The 17,929-nt window shown below is 27.3% G+C and overlaps 4 protein-coding genes and 1 non-coding gene across 5 annotated transcripts; 3 read left to right on the top strand and 2 right to left on the bottom strand.

Annotated features, from left to right (window-relative positions):
• Window positions 1-5,359: 5,359 nt before the first annotated feature.
• On the bottom strand, window positions 5,360-7,479 carry LOC128962581 (glycosylphosphatidylinositol anchor attachment 1 protein-like). Its single transcript, XM_054308965.1, has 3 exons — window positions 6,963-7,479; window positions 6,736-6,895; window positions 5,360-6,660 (listed from the first exon to the last, which is right to left on the bottom strand). The coding sequence occupies exons 1-3, from the start codon at window positions 7,320-7,322 to the stop codon at window positions 5,360-5,362; spliced, it is 1,821 nt and encodes a 606-aa protein (XP_054164940.1). The 5' UTR covers window positions 7,323-7,479.
• A 258-nt stretch (window positions 7,480-7,737) lies between these two features.
• Window positions 7,738-9,097, top strand: LOC128962450 (partitioning defective protein 6-like). The gene is made up of 3 exons (XM_054308824.1): window positions 7,738-7,900; window positions 7,960-8,185; window positions 8,274-9,097. The coding sequence occupies exons 1-3, from the start codon at window positions 7,838-7,840 to the stop codon at window positions 9,095-9,097; spliced, it is 1,113 nt and encodes a 370-aa protein (XP_054164799.1). The 5' UTR covers window positions 7,738-7,837.
• A 469-nt stretch (window positions 9,098-9,566) lies between these two features.
• Trnas-cga (transfer RNA serine (anticodon CGA)) lies at window positions 9,567-9,648 on the top strand. Its single transcript has one exon. It is a non-coding gene; the product is annotated as a tRNA-Ser (tRNA).
• Window positions 9,649-9,752: 104 nt separating this feature from the next.
• LOC128962449 (ubiquinone biosynthesis monooxygenase COQ6, mitochondrial-like) lies at window positions 9,753-12,825 on the bottom strand. The gene is made up of 3 exons (XM_054308823.1): window positions 12,690-12,825; window positions 10,149-11,349; window positions 9,753-10,078 (listed from the first exon to the last, which is right to left on the bottom strand). The coding sequence occupies exons 2-3, from the start codon at window positions 11,326-11,328 to the stop codon at window positions 9,753-9,755; spliced, it is 1,506 nt and encodes a 501-aa protein (XP_054164798.1). The 5' UTR covers window positions 11,329-11,349; window positions 12,690-12,825.
• Window positions 12,826-12,890: 65 nt separating this feature from the next.
• On the top strand, window positions 12,891-17,105 carry LOC128962580 (dystroglycan 1-like). Its single transcript, XM_054308964.1, has 4 exons — window positions 12,891-13,514; window positions 13,588-15,064; window positions 15,125-16,643; window positions 16,702-17,105. The coding sequence occupies exons 1-4, from the start codon at window positions 13,109-13,111 to the stop codon at window positions 16,813-16,815; spliced, it is 3,516 nt and encodes a 1,171-aa protein (XP_054164939.1). The 5' UTR covers window positions 12,891-13,108; the 3' UTR covers window positions 16,816-17,105.
• The last annotated feature ends 824 nt before the right edge of the window (window positions 17,106-17,929 follow it).

The following is a 17,929-nucleotide window of genomic DNA, read 5'->3' as shown; positions in this document are numbered from 1 at the left end:
TACCAGTAATATAATTAATATAATTATAACATCAATAGATCATTTCAACATATTAAAATTACTGCAAATATATTTTTATTTTTAAATAATTGTTTATAAAATTTTAATTATTTTACTACTAGTAAATAAAGACCCAAAAAACTTAAATATAATATATTAGTAAAATAGATAATTTTGATATCTAAGGGAAAATTATTTTTTTGGAGATTATTTATTATTATTATAGGTAGTAAATTTTATAAGTTATTAATTTTAAAACCAAAATTATTTCCATTAATGCGGTTAAAATTAATAATATTGTATAACTATAAATTATAGTCTATACCATAGACTATGATATAATGTTAAGTACATCAGTTATAATAATACAGTATATAAAATATGACATAAAATAATATGACATAAAATAATATGACATAAAATAATATGACATTATTCTTTAATTATGAAAAGCGATCTATTGATGAAAACTTACTGTACGTTAAGTTACATAATAATGTATTATTAATGCTGTGTAGATATAGTAAATATTCAATATAGTATTTATAAAGTTATATTAACTTTCTTGTAGGTTATAAACTCAAATATATTAAAAACATATCAATTGTAATTTTTTAATTTATCCCCTCTCTAAATCTGATAATTAGTGTTGGAAAAAAGAGTAATTTATAAAATAATAGAGAAATTTCTAGAAAGTTTCTAAAAGAAATTTCTATTTATGGGAATTTATGGTTAATTTTGTTTTGTCGATATTTGTTATCTTTAACATTGTTTTTATAAGTAATATTTAAATATTAGTATTAGTATTTTAATTATTAATTAAAGTAAAAAATTTATTTATTTAATTATATTAAACTATGATATAATAAAATGGTGAATAAAATTTTACAAAACTGATTATTATTAAATAATTATAATTATTTATATAGGTATCCCATTTGTATAATATAGTATTATACAGTAATCTACATTATATAGTATAATATTATATGTATAGTAGTGTCTCATTAATATATTTATAGTTTTACTATATCTATAGATATGGGGATCCCATAGTATAACAAAAAAGTTAAATTTCTATAGAAATTTATTCCTGAGACTTTCTAGAAACTTTCTCAGTGAAATTTATTAGAAACTTTCTATTTGCCCATCTCTACTGATAATTAAAATGTTTGTGTATTTGTAAGGACAGTATTTGAAAAAATCAATGATTAACATCATTAGTAAATGTTAGCATTATATGTAATAATATTAAGTGCTAATTAATTAAAATAACAAATCAATAATCAATATATTATAGTTATCACATGTTTTTACAATTTAATAAAATGATATATTTCAGATGCTTTTTATATTAATAATAAATTGATGACATTATTGTATAGTAGAATATTTAATCAAATAGATAGATAACTATTAATCATGAATATATAGTAGTTTAATATTGATATAAATAAATATGTATAGAGTTTCTATAAATATAGGATTGTTATAAAATTAAATAAAATTTGTACAAAAATTTTGATGAATACACATTTTACTTTCTGTGACTTATTCTAATATAATTTATAATATAATTTTTATTATTAATATATTATATAAACAATATATATCACAAATGATAAATAAAAAATATGGAAAAATAATTATTTACTTGTTTAATATTATTGTTAAAAATTTGATAGTTTTGTTTATTTGTTAACCGTAAGTACTGTACAATTTTTAAGTAAGTTATAATAATATATTATTTATTTACATAATTTAGTTATAAGACACAACTAACACACAAATTAACTTTTTAATTTGACGTTGAATATTCAATACAAATATATATTATATATTGAAATATTATATAAAAATGTTAAATATAAAATTATTAGTATACTAGACAATATTCTAAACAAACAAAAAATAAAAGTGTAGAATTTCATAAATTTGATTTAAAAAATACTGGACACTAATTTTTTATTATAAATTTAGAATTAATTTTATAAAATAGTGTATTGTCCAGGAAAAAATAAATAAATATTTATAGATTAATATATTATATATATATATAGGATTTTTAAACGTCCAGTATTTTCCTCAACAATACAAATTGAGAAATTTGTAAAAATTGTTGTAAATTTATAATAAAAAATTACTGTCAAATATTTTTTTAATTAAATTTATGAAATTCTACATTTTTATTTTTTAATATTGTCTAATAAAATTACTGACTATTTAAAACCTTTTAATAGGCCTATAAAATGTTTTCTAATTTTTGGTTACAATCAGAATTTATTAAAACTTATATTTATATAATTATCGATTTTTGAATTGTTAGCTATACTGTACATTATGTGTAGAATTTGTAAATAAAATTTTTATACTATTTTTTATATGTGTTTCACTAATCTCTTAAGTTTCCTCTATCCGGTTGTCTCGGAAGTTGACACCAATCATGATTGACCTATTGGTATAGTATAGTCCATATATTGGTAGTACATTATACTGTTTTATTTTACACTACATTTTATTTACATTATTGCACTACTATTTCAATAATCATTTACAATTATTACTGTTTTTATTATTGTCGTATATTACGGTTATTTAAATGATTTTTGATTTATTTAGATAAAGTAATTACTTGTAAATTATAAATACTATAATTTTTTAAAGAAAAAAACTTTAAAATTTATTCACATCATTAACTCAGTCAGAAATAAACCTATTGCTAAAAAATCAAATTGAATGAAGTGATTGATATTAAGTACCGGTATTTATTTGGTGTCCGATTTAATAAAAACAGTTAGATTGGTATCTAATGTCAAGTATTGCATACTATTGTACATTAAAGCAGTGTATAATCGATTAGTACTTCAATTTGGTGTTACTGTAATTGAGAACCAACTCTACATTTGATACTCTAAATAAAAATCAATATTCCATAAGATATATATCATATATATATATATATATATATAATATAATTATAATTTTTGAAATAAATTCATTATTTTTTGGACATTTTCATGCATTTAAATTAGACAACTATTAGTTCATCAAATAAATATAAATATATTTAGCAACTATTTAACAAATATATATTTTTATTGAAGTAAGTTAATCAAAAAATAAATAAATAAATATTTAATAAAAAAATAACGTAAACATTGATGAGATGTTTACTTGAAAACAAAAATAACATTTTCACATATTTTTGGATATTTTTGTTGTTTCTTTACTATTACTTTCGTCATAACATAAGAAAAATCGATTAATCAAAACATATTTATTTGATACATACTATAATATAATAGATTTTAGTTTTATTTGTTTTATAAATTAATAACATACACACTGTTTTAAAAATTTTAACTATAATTATATCACATAAATCAAATATAACAAGTAATGTATATATAAATTTTAATTAGAATATAAAATTTATATTAATATTAATATTTAACGTATTTATTATAAATCTTACAAAATATTTAGTTGTTTTTATAAAAAAAAAGTAAATGAATTATATTATATGTAAATTTATTAATATTTGTTAATTTAGCCAAAATATAATAATAATAATATATTTAATTAAATTCAACTTGTCTTAAAAGTAAAAAATAATAATAGTTAATTAATTTAATGTTTTATAATTAATATTGTTGAATATAAATGAATTTGTAAACTATTAATATACTAAGTAAAAATATATATTGTATACACTGTATTTATTTTAAATTAACAAAAAATAATTTAATATTTTTAATAATTTCTATTATTTAGTTAAAATATCTATTAGTTATATCACAAATTATATCAATTAAATAATATTTAACAGTTTTAAATTAAACTTTTAATTATCAACAAGCCTTAAAAACTTACCAATTATTAGTAATTAATAATTAGATATAAAAATTTAAATAAGAAATTGATTAACAATAAAATTATGAAATTTGACTAATAATAACAAAATATGTCTAATGAATGAATTATTAGTTCAAAGAAAGAGTAAATTAAATTGATTTTTAATTTTAAAAGTTTGCTTTCATTTCACGTATTCATCATATTTACAGTTATCGGTCAAAACGTTGGAATGAATATCAATGAGATTTTTGATGTAAAGCTTGTATTGAAGTTAATGTAAATATGTTAACCTTATTAGTGTATATATAGTCTATTTTTCTATGTATTTGCAAATTTATTTAATATTAAATAAAAAATATAAATTTCAATTGATAATATTCATAAATTATCTTGTGATGTTAATAATTACTATTTTATTTAATAGAAATATTAGTAATGTAATGTAAATTTATACTGTATAATATATTACTATTAAATAAAATGATAATTATTAATATAAATATTAATCTTTACTCTAAATTATTAATATTAGAATAAAATAATAAAAATATATGCCAACAATTTTCATGTAATTCTAATAACAGTAAATATTTCATAAATGATTAATAAGAATATATTTATTTAATGATATATTTGTTAATAATTAATAAAAAAAATTTTGTTACAAAAATAATAGTAATTTGATTTAGGGTTTTAAACCAGAATTATATTTAATAATAAAATATACTATAGTTTTGTGCTAAACTAGAGTAAAGTACCAAGTACAAATATCAAAGAAAATAAAAATTAGCTTAATTTTAAAAAATCATATTTATATTAAATATAAAGTATATTTATTTTTAAGGTTTTCATATAAACATTTATTAAATTAAATCAATTTGTTTGTAAATACAATTACTGCTAATGAATATATTGTTTCAAATATAACAAATAGTTTGTTGGAATCTAAATTATTGCGATCAATAAAACCAATGTTTGTTACAAACCTCTATAATAATTGTCGTTCAAATAATGCCTTAAATTAAGGACTCACTATTAAATTATGTTAGTATGGATATTATTTAATATACCGGTAATATATATATATATATATATATATATACTGTCTTAAAATTTATTTTATATTATTTGTTGATATAATTAATTTGTAAAAAATATAGTCAATATATTTTTATTTAAATCATTAGCTTATTTGATAAATGACTACTAATTTAAGTACTGTATCACCGAATACTATATTATAGTTTAAATATCTATTGACATATTATCCAACTGTAAGATAATTTCTCGATAGACTTAACGAAACACTTAATTACATTCTTCAGTATTTGAAAATTAAATTATAATTTTTTTATTATACTTGTTTTATATAGTATTTATTGAGCATCAAAATAATTAATGTTATTTTATTTATTATAAAATACTAAATTTAAATGACAATGCAATAAATTTATACAATATATACATTTATTTTAAGTATAACTTAGAAAAAAATTAACTGTAATCATAAAGTATACCATAATTGTAACCAAACTGGTAATAGGGCGGTACAGCCAATAGGAAAGATCCATTGGCCGTATATATACCAGTCCTCTATATAGAAAAGAAGACACTTTTTCTGGGCTTCAAAAGCTATGACTAAATGCTTTGTTAGTGTAAACTCTGGGTTATAATAGATGGACATTAAGAGCAAACACAAGTAAAAGATTGACAGCGGATGAACCAATAATAGCAAAATTGAATTCATTATCCGATACCATAGTCTTAAACTAATGGCTGTTAGACAAGCAATGGGAACATAAATCAGAGTTAAGAAAAAAGCAAGAGATATATTGACGAGTGATATACAACACAATAATAATGCAATGTTTAGTAAACTCAAACATTTACGTGAATTGCGGTTCAAATGATTGCATCTCAATATGGGATTCATTATATACATTAAGCAAACACTTAACAACGTGTAATATATTACATCACGTGTCTCATAATTGGTCACTAATTGTGAGTATTTCTCAACAAATATGGGCACCAAAAGTGTTAGTATTCCCAAAGCATGACAAACAAAAGTAAAGGGAATACAATTCCATAGATTACCACTCTTTTCTGTTATCTCTTCCTCTGACTTCAGATACAAATATAAAGCATTCAAAACAAGTGGAACAGCTATGCAGGCAAATGGTATCATATAATAGCCAATTGATATGTACCGTCGGGTTGAGGTCAACAAATAGAAATAATACGATCGATTGAATCGTTCCAATAAATTGTTAAGACTTCGGAATATGCCTTCAATGACTCTTCCCATTTGAAGTAACGATACCTTAAGGTATGAGCTTTTGGTTGCTTCATAACCTTCCAAAGTAATGGCTTGAATTGAAAATCGTTGAAAGAGTCCGTGAGCTCCGGTCGGCAAACCAATGGCTTGAGATATCATCATCGATGCTGTAGTCGTTGCATATTCTTTCCAGAGCTCAAACTCATCATTTTCTATGGGCTGTGACTTTCCATGAAATGTTGGACTAACTGACTCTCTCGTACATAACTCGACTGCAACGTTAAATAGATCTAAATTAGGTAACTGTCCGTTTAATCCTTCAATCTTTATGTCCAAATTGCTGAATATGTGGGAATGAATTTCTAAATTAATGGCTGCTTGAATAGCACCGGATCGAGAGTCTAACATTCCGTGGTTTAAGACAGGAGTGACATCAATGTTATGATAAGCGTTAAGCCATGACTGGATGCCAACCAATTCGTATTCATTAATCAAAAATATTAAGTCTTTGGCCCAATAATTCTCACCTATTATTTAAATAATAATTACAAATCGTAAAATCAAGCGGTTATTAATAAAAATTGTTTAAAAATTTCTAATACGTGAAAAGTATTTGGCCAGAGATATCATTAATGCAATTCCCGGTAATGTTGAGGAATGTTGACTTAGTTTTGTCCGATAAGGAGACGAAAGGACGATGGCTTCAGTACTTGCCGTTCGTTCACTTCTTAGTATTGCATAAATATTTTTGCCTTCAAATCGCTTTATTAAGAGAACAATCAATTAGTTCATCAATAAAATGGTTAATAATTTAATTCATTATAAATACCGTTTTATCACCAAAAGGATAATTGAGTGTAAAATTATGTGAATAGACTTCGAGACCAATTTGCTGGAACTGTTTGATGAGCCAGTTGTAGGGCACGACATCTTGAGGTAATTGTTGTGCCACTTGTTCCAGTTGTTTCAATGTCTCGTCGGTCATCTCTTTATATGTGAACTCTCTCTGAACCAAACCGGGAAGTAATGCATTATCACTGAAATAGGTTCGGTCCGATTGACTCAACAATATAGCGCTAACCACCAAACCCGACAAGTATGACAATATCGATAACTTTGACCAGTGATTGGTCACCAATTTGTACAATATATTAGTCTTGTTATTGCCATCGGATGTGAGTAAACCCATTGTCGACAATATATATGATAACAACAATCAGTGATAATGTTGTCTACACTTAGCTCTCATTCATTCATTCATCCCATTTGTATGTTTGACTATTGACTACACATTGACTACACATTGACTACACCTCTCACTCTACACACTTGCAGTACAATTGAATGAAAACATTTGTTGATAAAATTGATTGAAATAAAGTTATAAACGTCTAAACATTGATATCAATGGGTGTCTCAATGTGTGTGTCAACTGATGGCTATTAATGGCCTAAAAGTGAATCATTCACTCATTGATTAACTGTTTGTGTGTTTTGTTTATTATTGTAATTATGTTTTAGATTTTATTTATATTTATTAAACACTTATTTAAACGACTTATGTATTAAATAACTTAATTTGTATTTAAATGATTTATTTAGTAGTGTTTTAACTGAAAACAACATTGAAATGCAAATTGTGTTGAATTGACGTTAATTTAGTATTTATTGTTAATTAAAGTTTGTTAAGGATTTGTGGACATCGATGTCGACCAGACATAGTGGTAGAGGCGGTCACAACGCCAACCTAATTGAGATCAAATCAAAGGTAAGTGTAATGAATGATTGGTTACCAATGATGACTAAAGTGATGTTTTTTGTGGTCAGTTTGACGCCGAGTTTCGTCGCTTTTCATTAGACAGAAGCGAATTACATAAATTTGATGACTTCTTCAAACTCATTGAACACTTCCATAAACTCTTTTCCGTATCCTTTTGTATCTTCTATTCGGATCCAATTCACGGAGACTTACTTCCAATCAATAATAACGACAACTTTCTAAGAGCCATACTCTCAGCCAAACCATTGCTCAGACTTATTATACAAAGAAAAGGTTTGATATTTTTTCAAATTTATTTTAATTATATTTTTAAATTTACCATCGATTAGATAATTCAATAATTTAATTAATTGTAAATTAGGTGAGAGTTTGGAGCACTTAAATGGGTTGTCGAAAAAGAAAAATTTTTTAGGTTTAAGTAATATTCTTCCTCTGCCTTCCTCATCGTCACCACATAAAAATAAATTATCAATTGGTTTACCCGAAGACTTTCGTCAGGTGTCTTCAATAATAGATGTCGATATTGTTCCTGAAACCTGTCGACGAGTACGACTCGTCAAACACGGATCTGACAAACCGCTCGGTTTTTATATACGCGACGGTACTTCAGTTCGTGTAACACCACACGGCCTCGAAAAGGTGGCCGGAATTTTCATATCACGACTTGTACCGGGAGGTCTGGCTGAAAGTACTGGCCTATTGGCTGTTAATGATGAGGTGCTTGAAGTGAATGGCATTGAAGTATTGGGAAAGTCATTGGATCAGGTCACAGACATGATGGTAGCCAACTCTTCCAATTTAATAATTACAATAAGACCAGCCAATCAACGAAACATTCCCATCTCAACAATGCGCGGCTCTTATTATCGTTCATCACAGTTATCGCAGGATTCAAGTCATAACTCGGCATTGAGTGCATCTGATGATGAAGAAGATGAGGTCAAGGATTTTATCACACCTACTGTTAATAACATTTCCACCACTGCGTCAAGTATTTCAAATGTTAATATAATTACTACTACTTCTGCTACAACAACAACAACTACTACTACTACTACTACTACTACTACTAATACCAATAATAGTATTAATAATATTAATAATACAAATAACAATAATAACAATACTTCAACAAATAATAGTAAAAGTGATTTAATTAATGACAACGATGTGGTCACGCTATGAGTGGTCGCCGCGCTTTACCGTACATCTCAAATCAAATGCTCTTTTATTATCTAAAAAAAGGTTTTATTTCATTGAAATTCTGTTTTTAACCATTAGTTTATATTTATTTGGATTTAAATTATTAATTAATGAATTATTATATTGAGTTTTATATTTACTTTAAATGTATTTTAATTATTATAATTTACCAAAATTTTATATATTCATATCTAAAAAATTATTAAAATACAAAATGAAATATAAATCGTATAAACGAAATAATGCCACGAAATGTATGTAATTGTTAATCCGTCCAAAATATGTTTATTATTAAAGTTCCTCTTTTATACATATATTGTACTATACTTTAAATTATTTAATATAATATAATTTACGATTTTCAACAAATTTATATAATTTACACTTTTAAGCGATTATTATTTTACAATATTTAATATTATGTTTATAATATAAGAGAAAACTAACGCTAGCAGTCGTGGCCGAGTGGTTATGGCGATGGACTCGAAATCCATTGGGGTCTCCCCGCGCAGGTTCGAATCCTGCCGACTGCGATAGAATTTTTTTTAATTTTTTTTTTGTTTTTAATGTATAATAAATGGTTTAAAATATATATTTTTATTAATTAAATTAATAATTACATATATTATTATAAATATTAAACACTATTTGCAAACTTAACAATTTGTTTCTTTACAAAATTGGCTGAATTCATAACAGACAAGACATTAGAGGGAATCAAATTAAATAATTGTTTCATTGAATGAACGGCTGATATCATAGCAATTGATTTAAACTGTCGTTTGCTTTCAAAATCAAATAAACAACTTTCCAGTCGTTTACTACAATCTAATGGATTTTGACCGAACAGACACTCCCCTCTTGAGAGATAACTTTCAATAGTTTGTGTCAACACATATACGTCTCCAATACCCAAATTAAGTCCCTGACCCGCCAATGGGTGGATTCGATGGGCGGCATCACCTACAAGACATCTCAATTAATTATTTATTTTTATATATAAAAGTATATAAACTATAATTTAGTACTAAACCTAATAAAACAATCCTATTATTGTCTTTGGAATCATTAGGAGATCCAACAAAATATGGAAGTGTTGTACTAAGCTTTAGAGGAAATGCAACTCTTGAATCGGTTACCACTGAATTGATTTGTGGCACTGAATAACTGACATTTTCATTACTTATCATTGATTTTGGAAAAATACTATCAATTATTCCATCAAATTTTGAGACAATAGATGAAGAATTTGAGTTTTCTGTCTTAAGACAATCATTCAAATGTTCAACAAATTTGTTTTCATTCATTTGCATCAATTGTTTAACTAAATCTTTAGGTACACTCCAAACAAGTGAACTGTAATCTTGATTAAGAGGTAACAATGCTATAACTGAATCATTAATGGAAACGAATCTTTGAAATGCAATATCATTATTAGGATTTCCAAAACCAGAAGAAACATTAAGTGTGGCCACAATTGCCATCTCTTGCAATTCGTGCTCAAAATTAACTAAATTTGATTTTTGGCGAACTGTTGATTGAAATCCGTCGCAACCGATCAACAATTTTGTGACTAAACTACTTTGCGATTCATTTTTTAAACTTTTTGTGTCCACTTTCACAGAATTTCCATCACTTTTAATGTCAGTTACAATAGTCTCATAACAAACGCTATCATTAATTTGATTTGTTTGTGATTGAAGAGCTGCTAACATCCTATTATTCTCGACAATAAAGCAAACAACATCATTATCATCATTGTCTTCACCATCAAAATCGTGTATAAAATTGATGGCATTTCTATAATTCTGAGACCAAACGAAAAACTCTTTGACAGGTTTGGCAAACTCTTTAAATTCATCCCAAATACCGATTTTCTTAAAAAATCTTTTTGATGACTTAGTTATGGCTGAAACCCTATTTGAAAACTGATTATCTTTTCTTTCTAAATGATTGTCTGTTTTGATCTGTCTTTCAATTAGAAGTATTTTATGATTCTTAAGATATGAGCTATTCTTAAGGGCCACAAGTGTTGAAAAGCCGGCAATTCCGCCGCCGTTTATTATTATATCATAATTATGGCTATCATTGTCTTTGTTTGATGTATTAGTAGATAAGTGTCTTTTAATTAAACTATAACTGTATCCAAATGTTTGTCGGCTAAGATGTCGAGCCGTCAAATGAGAACCAATAGTAGTAATTAGTGAAGACATGAGTAAATCGTCAGATAATTGCTGTTTATATAACAAAAACATTTAATATTTTAAAATTTATATATTAATAGTCATTTCATTGATAGTTTCAATACAATTCAATGATCAAAACAATTGTATTCATCATTGAATTGTATTGAAACTCAGATTTGAGTATTACTTAAATTATATGAATCTAATTATTAATAAAAATATTTTGTTTATTCCTAACTTAGTCGGGAATCTTAACAAATCAATTGAAGCAAATATTTTAAGTAAAACTATAAACTATTTTGAGAGTGCACTCAACTATCATAACTACAATATTTTTAGATCATTATTAAAGTTATTTCAATGTAAAAACTAAAATGTAAAATAATAGTTAACGTCAAATCAAATTATTAGATAACAATTCATTTTACAGAATTTAATCAAAACATAATTAGTCTTTATTTTACAGCTAATTGTAATAATTTTTTTAAATAAAAATATTTTTAATAATGAAAATTATTTTATACAACTTCATGAAAAAACTTGAATTCATTACATAGAAAATAACGTTCATTTTATTTTCAATAATCATAAACTGTATTATATATTATATACAGCTGTTTATTGCGGATAGACTTCTGGATCTACTCTTCTGTCGGGTCCGGTGTCCGACAAGAATCGGCCACCAAATGATACGACAGACAGAACAGAAATGTCTACATTTAAAAGTAAGAAAAATACACACTTTTCGTTACTTTATATAATTTAAATATAAAATTTAACAATAAATATAATTAAATTCAAAAACTGAATGTAAAGTATTAAAGTAATAATTTTATCAATAAATTAAATTATTTATTAAACGTCAAGTAAATTGATTCGTAAAAAAGTTATCGTTTAGTTGAAAAAATCACTGATAATTGTTTCATCAATTTAATAATATGTGATATTATTAGTAAAAATAATCACTAATAATACAGTTATGGATTTGTATTATACAAATCATTAAATTTTGTAACCGAAAAACAGGAATCGGATAGGGATTCAGTGATTTAAAATAAATGGACAGATATTGGCCAGGGATGACATAATGGTGTATTGGGACAGACAGTATTTAAATTAGAAAAAGTTGCATGGTACAATTATAGGTACAATTATAGGTACAATTATGGGTACAATTATGGGTATCATATATATGAGTAAACATGTATTTAAACATTTGTTTAATAATATAATGAGTTTATTGAACCGTAAATAAAGTACAAGTTTGCATACAATGGGTCATCAATTGACACAAATATAACCTAAACTTAATCAATGTTTTTGATTATATTTATCATTAAATAAATCGTATAATAATTATTGAAATAAGAAAATCATTGAATACTTACATCACTTGCTATTGAAATGGTTTGAAGCGTTGATTGAATGAAAACATTGTCTCAAATGTTATGTATTTTTATCAGTGAATGCATTCAAACAAATGAGATGTCATTTCAATAGTCAAGTGTTTACAGTCTTATAGAGAGTACTAATAGACTTGTATTTTCGATATAGTTTTAGACCTTTTTTATGTTAAAAGTAATATTAGTTACGTATAAAAAAAGGTAACACTTGTTGGTTGTGTTTATGTCAACAATGTTCGGCCCTTTCTTCTGATTAATGGCTCAATAGATCCGACATTAGAGACAACGCCTCTCTTGAATGTCTTTAGCTTAAGACTGAACTCATTGTTTATTTATATATTGATAGACAATGTATGCATCGATAATAAGTGCAATCCATTGACGAGTGACTATCGGAGCTAAATATGTCATCCATTGCTTCAAATAGTGTTAATAATAATGTCTGTGATTTCGATTACACGAGAAGTCATGGATCTAATTCTTACCGCAAATGTCTTCCATATTCAGCCAACAGAAATGCCAAACATATATCATATTTGAATATACTATTAGTGTTAATAATTACCTCAATTCTGGTCACTTGTATTGAGTCACTTGAGTCGGTTGGTGACCACCCGATACCCGTCGGTAAAGTGTTTCGCTTAAAGTTTCGTCTGGATTCTGACTATCGACTTAAGTATCTTAACGTAAGTCTGGCTGGAAATGCAACACTTGTTCCCGATTGGATTTATCTTAAACGTGATACCAATGAACTTATAGCTGTTCCCTTCGAGAAGGGTGTCTACTTCATTGAAGTTAACGTCAAATATTGTAAGATATTATTATTAATCAACTCTAAGACTCTTTAATCGATATATTTCTTAAAAATATCAATTCATTTCAGATGGCAAACAGTCTTACAGTGATATCTTTGCATTCAATGTAGTCGACAGTTCTGTTTCTTCTACGGCTAATCAAGTAATACCAGAAAATCGATGCGTTATTCGACTAAAACAATCGTTTGATGGCATATCAGATGTCTGGCGTATCATTAGTTCACTAATGCCTCACAATTTAGTTACTAATCAAAATTCTAAGACATATGATGACTGGTTGCTTAAGTTTACCATTTCTCGTAATCCCAACAAAGAATATCTCATTACATATGACATCGACAGCTGTGACATCAATAGCTATGATGAAGAACATGACAGCAATGATAAGATTCATATCAAACTTAAGAAATTAGGTTATGAATTGGATGTGGTTCGCATCTCAAGAAGACATTTACCCGATGGCCAACTGTATAGTGAATTAAGCGATTCTTCATCACTATATAATGATAATCAAGTTTACGACAAAATCAATTCACATAATCGCCGTTATGTGAATCCAACTCCTATATTAGCTCCGAGTTGGGCCACATTAACCACTTCAACCATTTTATCAGAAGGCGAGGATTCGACTCCAGACCCGGTTTCCAGAGTTCTTATTCCTTCAATGACTTCCCCGACAGTCAGTCTCAGTTCGGCCTCACTATTAATACCATCAATTGATCCATTAGAAAATCAAATACTTGGCAAACATGATGAACGACATAATAAATATAAAACTCGTTTGATATACACGACACCCGTATTGGCACCCGAGAGACCAACTATAGTCGATTCTGATTTATTAACACCTATTCTGGTCACTCCAACACCAACTTTTCATACAATATCTGTGGATTCGGCTACAATACCAATAGCTCCCAGTCCATCAGTTATTGCTGAAGTGACGGTATCACAAATTGAAGTAACCACTGAAAAGGAAAAACCAACGACTAGTCCACCTGAGATTCCGAGTACTTCAGCGACTCTTCCAAATAAAACTCCTTATATTAACAAAAGGATTCGAAAATTGGATATCACTTCTGGTAAATATTGGAAGTATACGATTCCTGCGGAAACTTTTGTTGATTTTGAAGACGGGGACACACGTAAACTTAAGCTCACTTTCCTTACATCGACATCTGATTCGACACAAGAACAGCCATCATCTGAGTTTTGGATACAATTCGATCACGAAAATCAATATCTTTACGCTCTACCCACTGATGAAGATATCGGAAAGCATTTGTTTAAGTTAGTGGCGGTTGACTCAAGTGGTGCTCACGTATCAGAAACACTTGAAGTTCATGTACGACAGCATATGAAAACCCGTGCCTTTACTCATATCTTTACCCTTTCGAGTGTGGTTTGGGATCCTTTTCAATTTGCTGCCACTATTGATGCCACGTCTTCCCTTTTAAAACGAGTGGCCACCAGAGTCTTTGACGACAATGATATTAAATCTATTGCTGTCCAGAAAATTGCCAAAAATGAAAGGGACAACTCATGGTATTATTTAATTTTATTGTGAAAATTAGTTTTATTTAATGTTTATTTGATTTATTTTAGGACAATTTCATGGACTAATGATACTCTTCAATCACATCCCTGTCCTCGAGAAACAATCCAATCTCTTTATACACGTTTACATGACTCACATAAAAAATATGATGACTCAGCTGAACCAAGTCGTCTTTTGCGACAAACAATTGGACCAGAATTTAGTGTCCAAAGAGTTAATTTGAATTTTATAACAAAAAGCGCGTGCGGTTCGTATGAAATGCCAGATAATGATGAAAAGAAACCAAAAGAGAACCCAGTTTTTCGAAATCGTATCGGAAAGTTGGGTCCATTTAAATTGGGTCAGGCATTCAAATATAGGATACCTGAAGATACTGTGTTTTCTTCGGGACGACAGGTCGGTACTCGTGACTTAATACTCAACATTGAAGCCATAGAACCGGCAGAAATACCAGAATTCATTTATTTTGATTCTGAAGAACAAGAATTGTTTGGTTTGGCTATTAATCATAAATGGATCGGTTCTTATGAACTTAAATTAGTAGCTGAAGATAATATAAATGGAGGAAGTGCTTATGATATATTTTCAATTGACATTGTAGATGAAATAACAGATCCATCAAAACAGTATACTTTTGAGGTACTTATAAATCTTATGGCACCTCAAGGTAGGGATACACTTAATGCTAAGGAAAAGGTAGACATTGTTAATCGTATATCTTCGGGTATGTTCAGTGACGGTGATTCCAATGCAGTTCATGTTTTAAGCATTAAAACGTATCAATACGACGGATTATCACCTGCTATTAGCGATGATAATTATTTAGGTGAAGAACCGGAACCGGATTCTCCAAATAAAGAGCACAATCATCACAGTCGTCATAAGCATAGAGAACGTAATACAAGAGATACAAATACTTTATATTACTTTGAATATAAGTGGACTAATAGTACGATCCATGAAAAAGACGACAAATGTCCGAAAGATCTAATCTCAGAAAATGTATTGAAACGGATTTTTCAAAGAGATTACGACAGTCTTAAGGCTCACAAAGAAGTTTTCGAACCTAACTTTGATTTAATTAATGTTGAGTTCCAGCCATTAGGTGTTTGTACGAACTTTATGAACACTAAAACTCTTGGTGCACGTCCTGTACCAATCACTAGTCCTCCTTCAACTATGTGGACACCAACACAACAGCCGACTCCCCGAGAAGATGAAGATTTAGATAATGTTATAGACATCGAAGACTCAAATGAATTTCTATTGACAACTATCATACCTCCGGTGGCAATACTCATAGCTTTGATATTTGCAGCTATAGTTGGCTGTTGTTTCCATAGAGCAAACAAACGCAGAAAAAGTATTGAAATCTCGTCGCGATTGCCCACCGATTCTGCTCTCAATGAAAGAGAAGCATTCCTTCAAAAAGGAAGAATTCCTATAATATTTGAGTTCGAACAACAACAGCACCAACAGCTACCACAACAGCCCCAGCAATACAATATGACGCCAGTTATTATGCCGCCCTCACAACAGACATCACAACATATTCCTCCACAACAGGTCTGTCTTTAATTATACCAAATAACAACTAATAACGCTTTTCATTTTTATTGAACAGATGACACCTTTACGACAGCTAAGCAGTAGTACAACGGGTACTAAGCATACATATCAACCACTTCCTCAATCTGGAAGTCAAATGAGACGACAACCGCCTCCTTATTATAAATAATAGCAATTAATGAAATATTGAGTCAATGATGAGTGCCTTCTATGCAATACAATTAGACTAATGCTATGATTCCCATAAAAATATTTAATATGTCATTACATAATTAAAAAATGTAGTAAAAATAAGGAGAGGCAGCAAACAGTGGGATTTTATGGCACCAGACTCTGGCACTGACATTGATCCTCAAACTAATTGATTGCAAACTTCTTAAACCATTATCTGTAGTAAACTTTTGTTGTTTGTGTGCCTTTTGTTAATCGTTTCCAACTCTATGTGTGCGACACTTACAGTATATCACTATAGTATTCAAATTAATATCAAGTATTAACTTAAACAATATATTTACGTCAATAACTTTATAATTTGATTATTTTATTGGAAAATGCATTTTTATTTGATATAACTATTTTTATTTTTAACCATATTATTTAAGATTTTTAATATTATATATTATATTTAAACAAAAATATTTGTAATATATTCTTAATTTAATATAATATTAATAATGACTATAATTAATAATAAATTATACTTGAAATACAATTTTAATATAAACTAAAAATAAATGTTTTTACGGTAATTAGGAAACAAATTATATTAACTTTATATTGTTTTCATGTGTATATCTAATCCACAAATAATAGCTATAAAATAATGAGACGTTTGCCGATAGACTCTCGACAGTAATGATTGCCAACAAAATTAGTCCAAAACTTATGCTATATTCGTTGTGTCGATCTATTAAATAGTGAATTATATAATTTAATTACAAATAATTAAATATTTTATTTAATTATCAAACCTATGTTACAAAGACATGTGAGAGTTATAAAGTCATTGACAAGAAATGACAAAATACCGAAACTAAATATTGTGACCGCAATTAATGCATATTTGAATTGAGTTGTCGATAATAGTCCCGATGTTATCACAATTAAAGCTATAATGCAATGAATAATATCGCAGCATATCTTACAGGCAGTCGGGTATTGACGCAATTGTTGACTTGATTTAGACGTACAAACAGTTAACAAAATTACGATTAAGTAAATCAATTTCATTACATATAATATAATGAGAATTATTAGTGTCAATACAAAAGCATCTATTGATA

The sequence above is a fragment of the Oppia nitens genome, unplaced genomic scaffold, assembly GCF_028296485.1.
Source record: "Oppia nitens isolate AA-2021 unplaced genomic scaffold, nextdenovo-longstitch-racon4-pilon3 scaffold6_pilon_pilon_pilon, whole genome shotgun sequence".
In the NCBI taxonomy this organism is placed as follows: Eukaryota; Metazoa; Arthropoda; class Arachnida; order Sarcoptiformes; family Oppiidae; genus Oppia; species Oppia nitens.
This window is presented reverse-complemented; position numbering and strand designations above follow the sequence as displayed.

What these genes read in the sequence shown, in the direction of transcription:
- LOC128962581 (XM_054308965.1), bottom strand. Translation starts at nt 7,322, where the DNA reads ATGGGTTTACTCACATCCGATGGCAATAACAAGACTAATATATTGTAC. An exon ending in ATCCTTTTGGTGATAAAACG is followed by an intron (nt 6,896 to 6,962) that starts GTATTTATAATG and finishes CTCTTAATAAAG; the next exon opens with CGATTTGAAGGCAAAAATAT. An exon ending in TCTGGCCAAATACTTTTCAC is followed by an intron (nt 6,661 to 6,735) that starts GTATTAGAAATT and finishes TTTAAATAATAG; the next exon opens with GTGAGAATTATTGGGCCAAA.
- LOC128962449 (XM_054308823.1), bottom strand. Translation starts at nt 11,328, where the DNA reads ATGTCTTCACTAATTACTACTATTGGTTCTCATTTGACGGCTCGACAT. An exon ending in TAATAGGATTGTTTTATTAG is followed by an intron (nt 10,079 to 10,148) that starts GTTTAGTACTAA and finishes GATGTCTTGTAG; the next exon opens with GTGATGCCGCCCATCGAATC.
- LOC128962580 (XM_054308964.1), top strand. Translation starts at nt 13,109, where the DNA reads ATGTCATCCATTGCTTCAAATAGTGTTAATAATAATGTCTGTGATTTC. An exon ending in TGAAGTTAACGTCAAATATT is followed by an intron (nt 13,515 to 13,587) that starts GTAAGATATTAT and finishes AATTCATTTCAG; the next exon opens with ATGGCAAACAGTCTTACAGT. An exon ending in AATGAAAGGGACAACTCATG is followed by an intron (nt 15,065 to 15,124) that starts GTATTATTTAAT and finishes GATTTATTTTAG; the next exon opens with GACAATTTCATGGACTAATG.
- LOC128962450 (XM_054308824.1), top strand. Translation starts at nt 7,838, where the DNA reads ATGTCGACCAGACATAGTGGTAGAGGCGGTCACAACGCCAACCTAATT. An exon ending in TAATTGAGATCAAATCAAAG is followed by an intron (nt 7,901 to 7,959) that starts GTAAGTGTAATG and finishes TTTTGTGGTCAG; the next exon opens with TTTGACGCCGAGTTTCGTCG. An exon ending in ACTTATTATACAAAGAAAAG is followed by an intron (nt 8,186 to 8,273) that starts GTTTGATATTTT and finishes ATTGTAAATTAG; the next exon opens with GTGAGAGTTTGGAGCACTTA.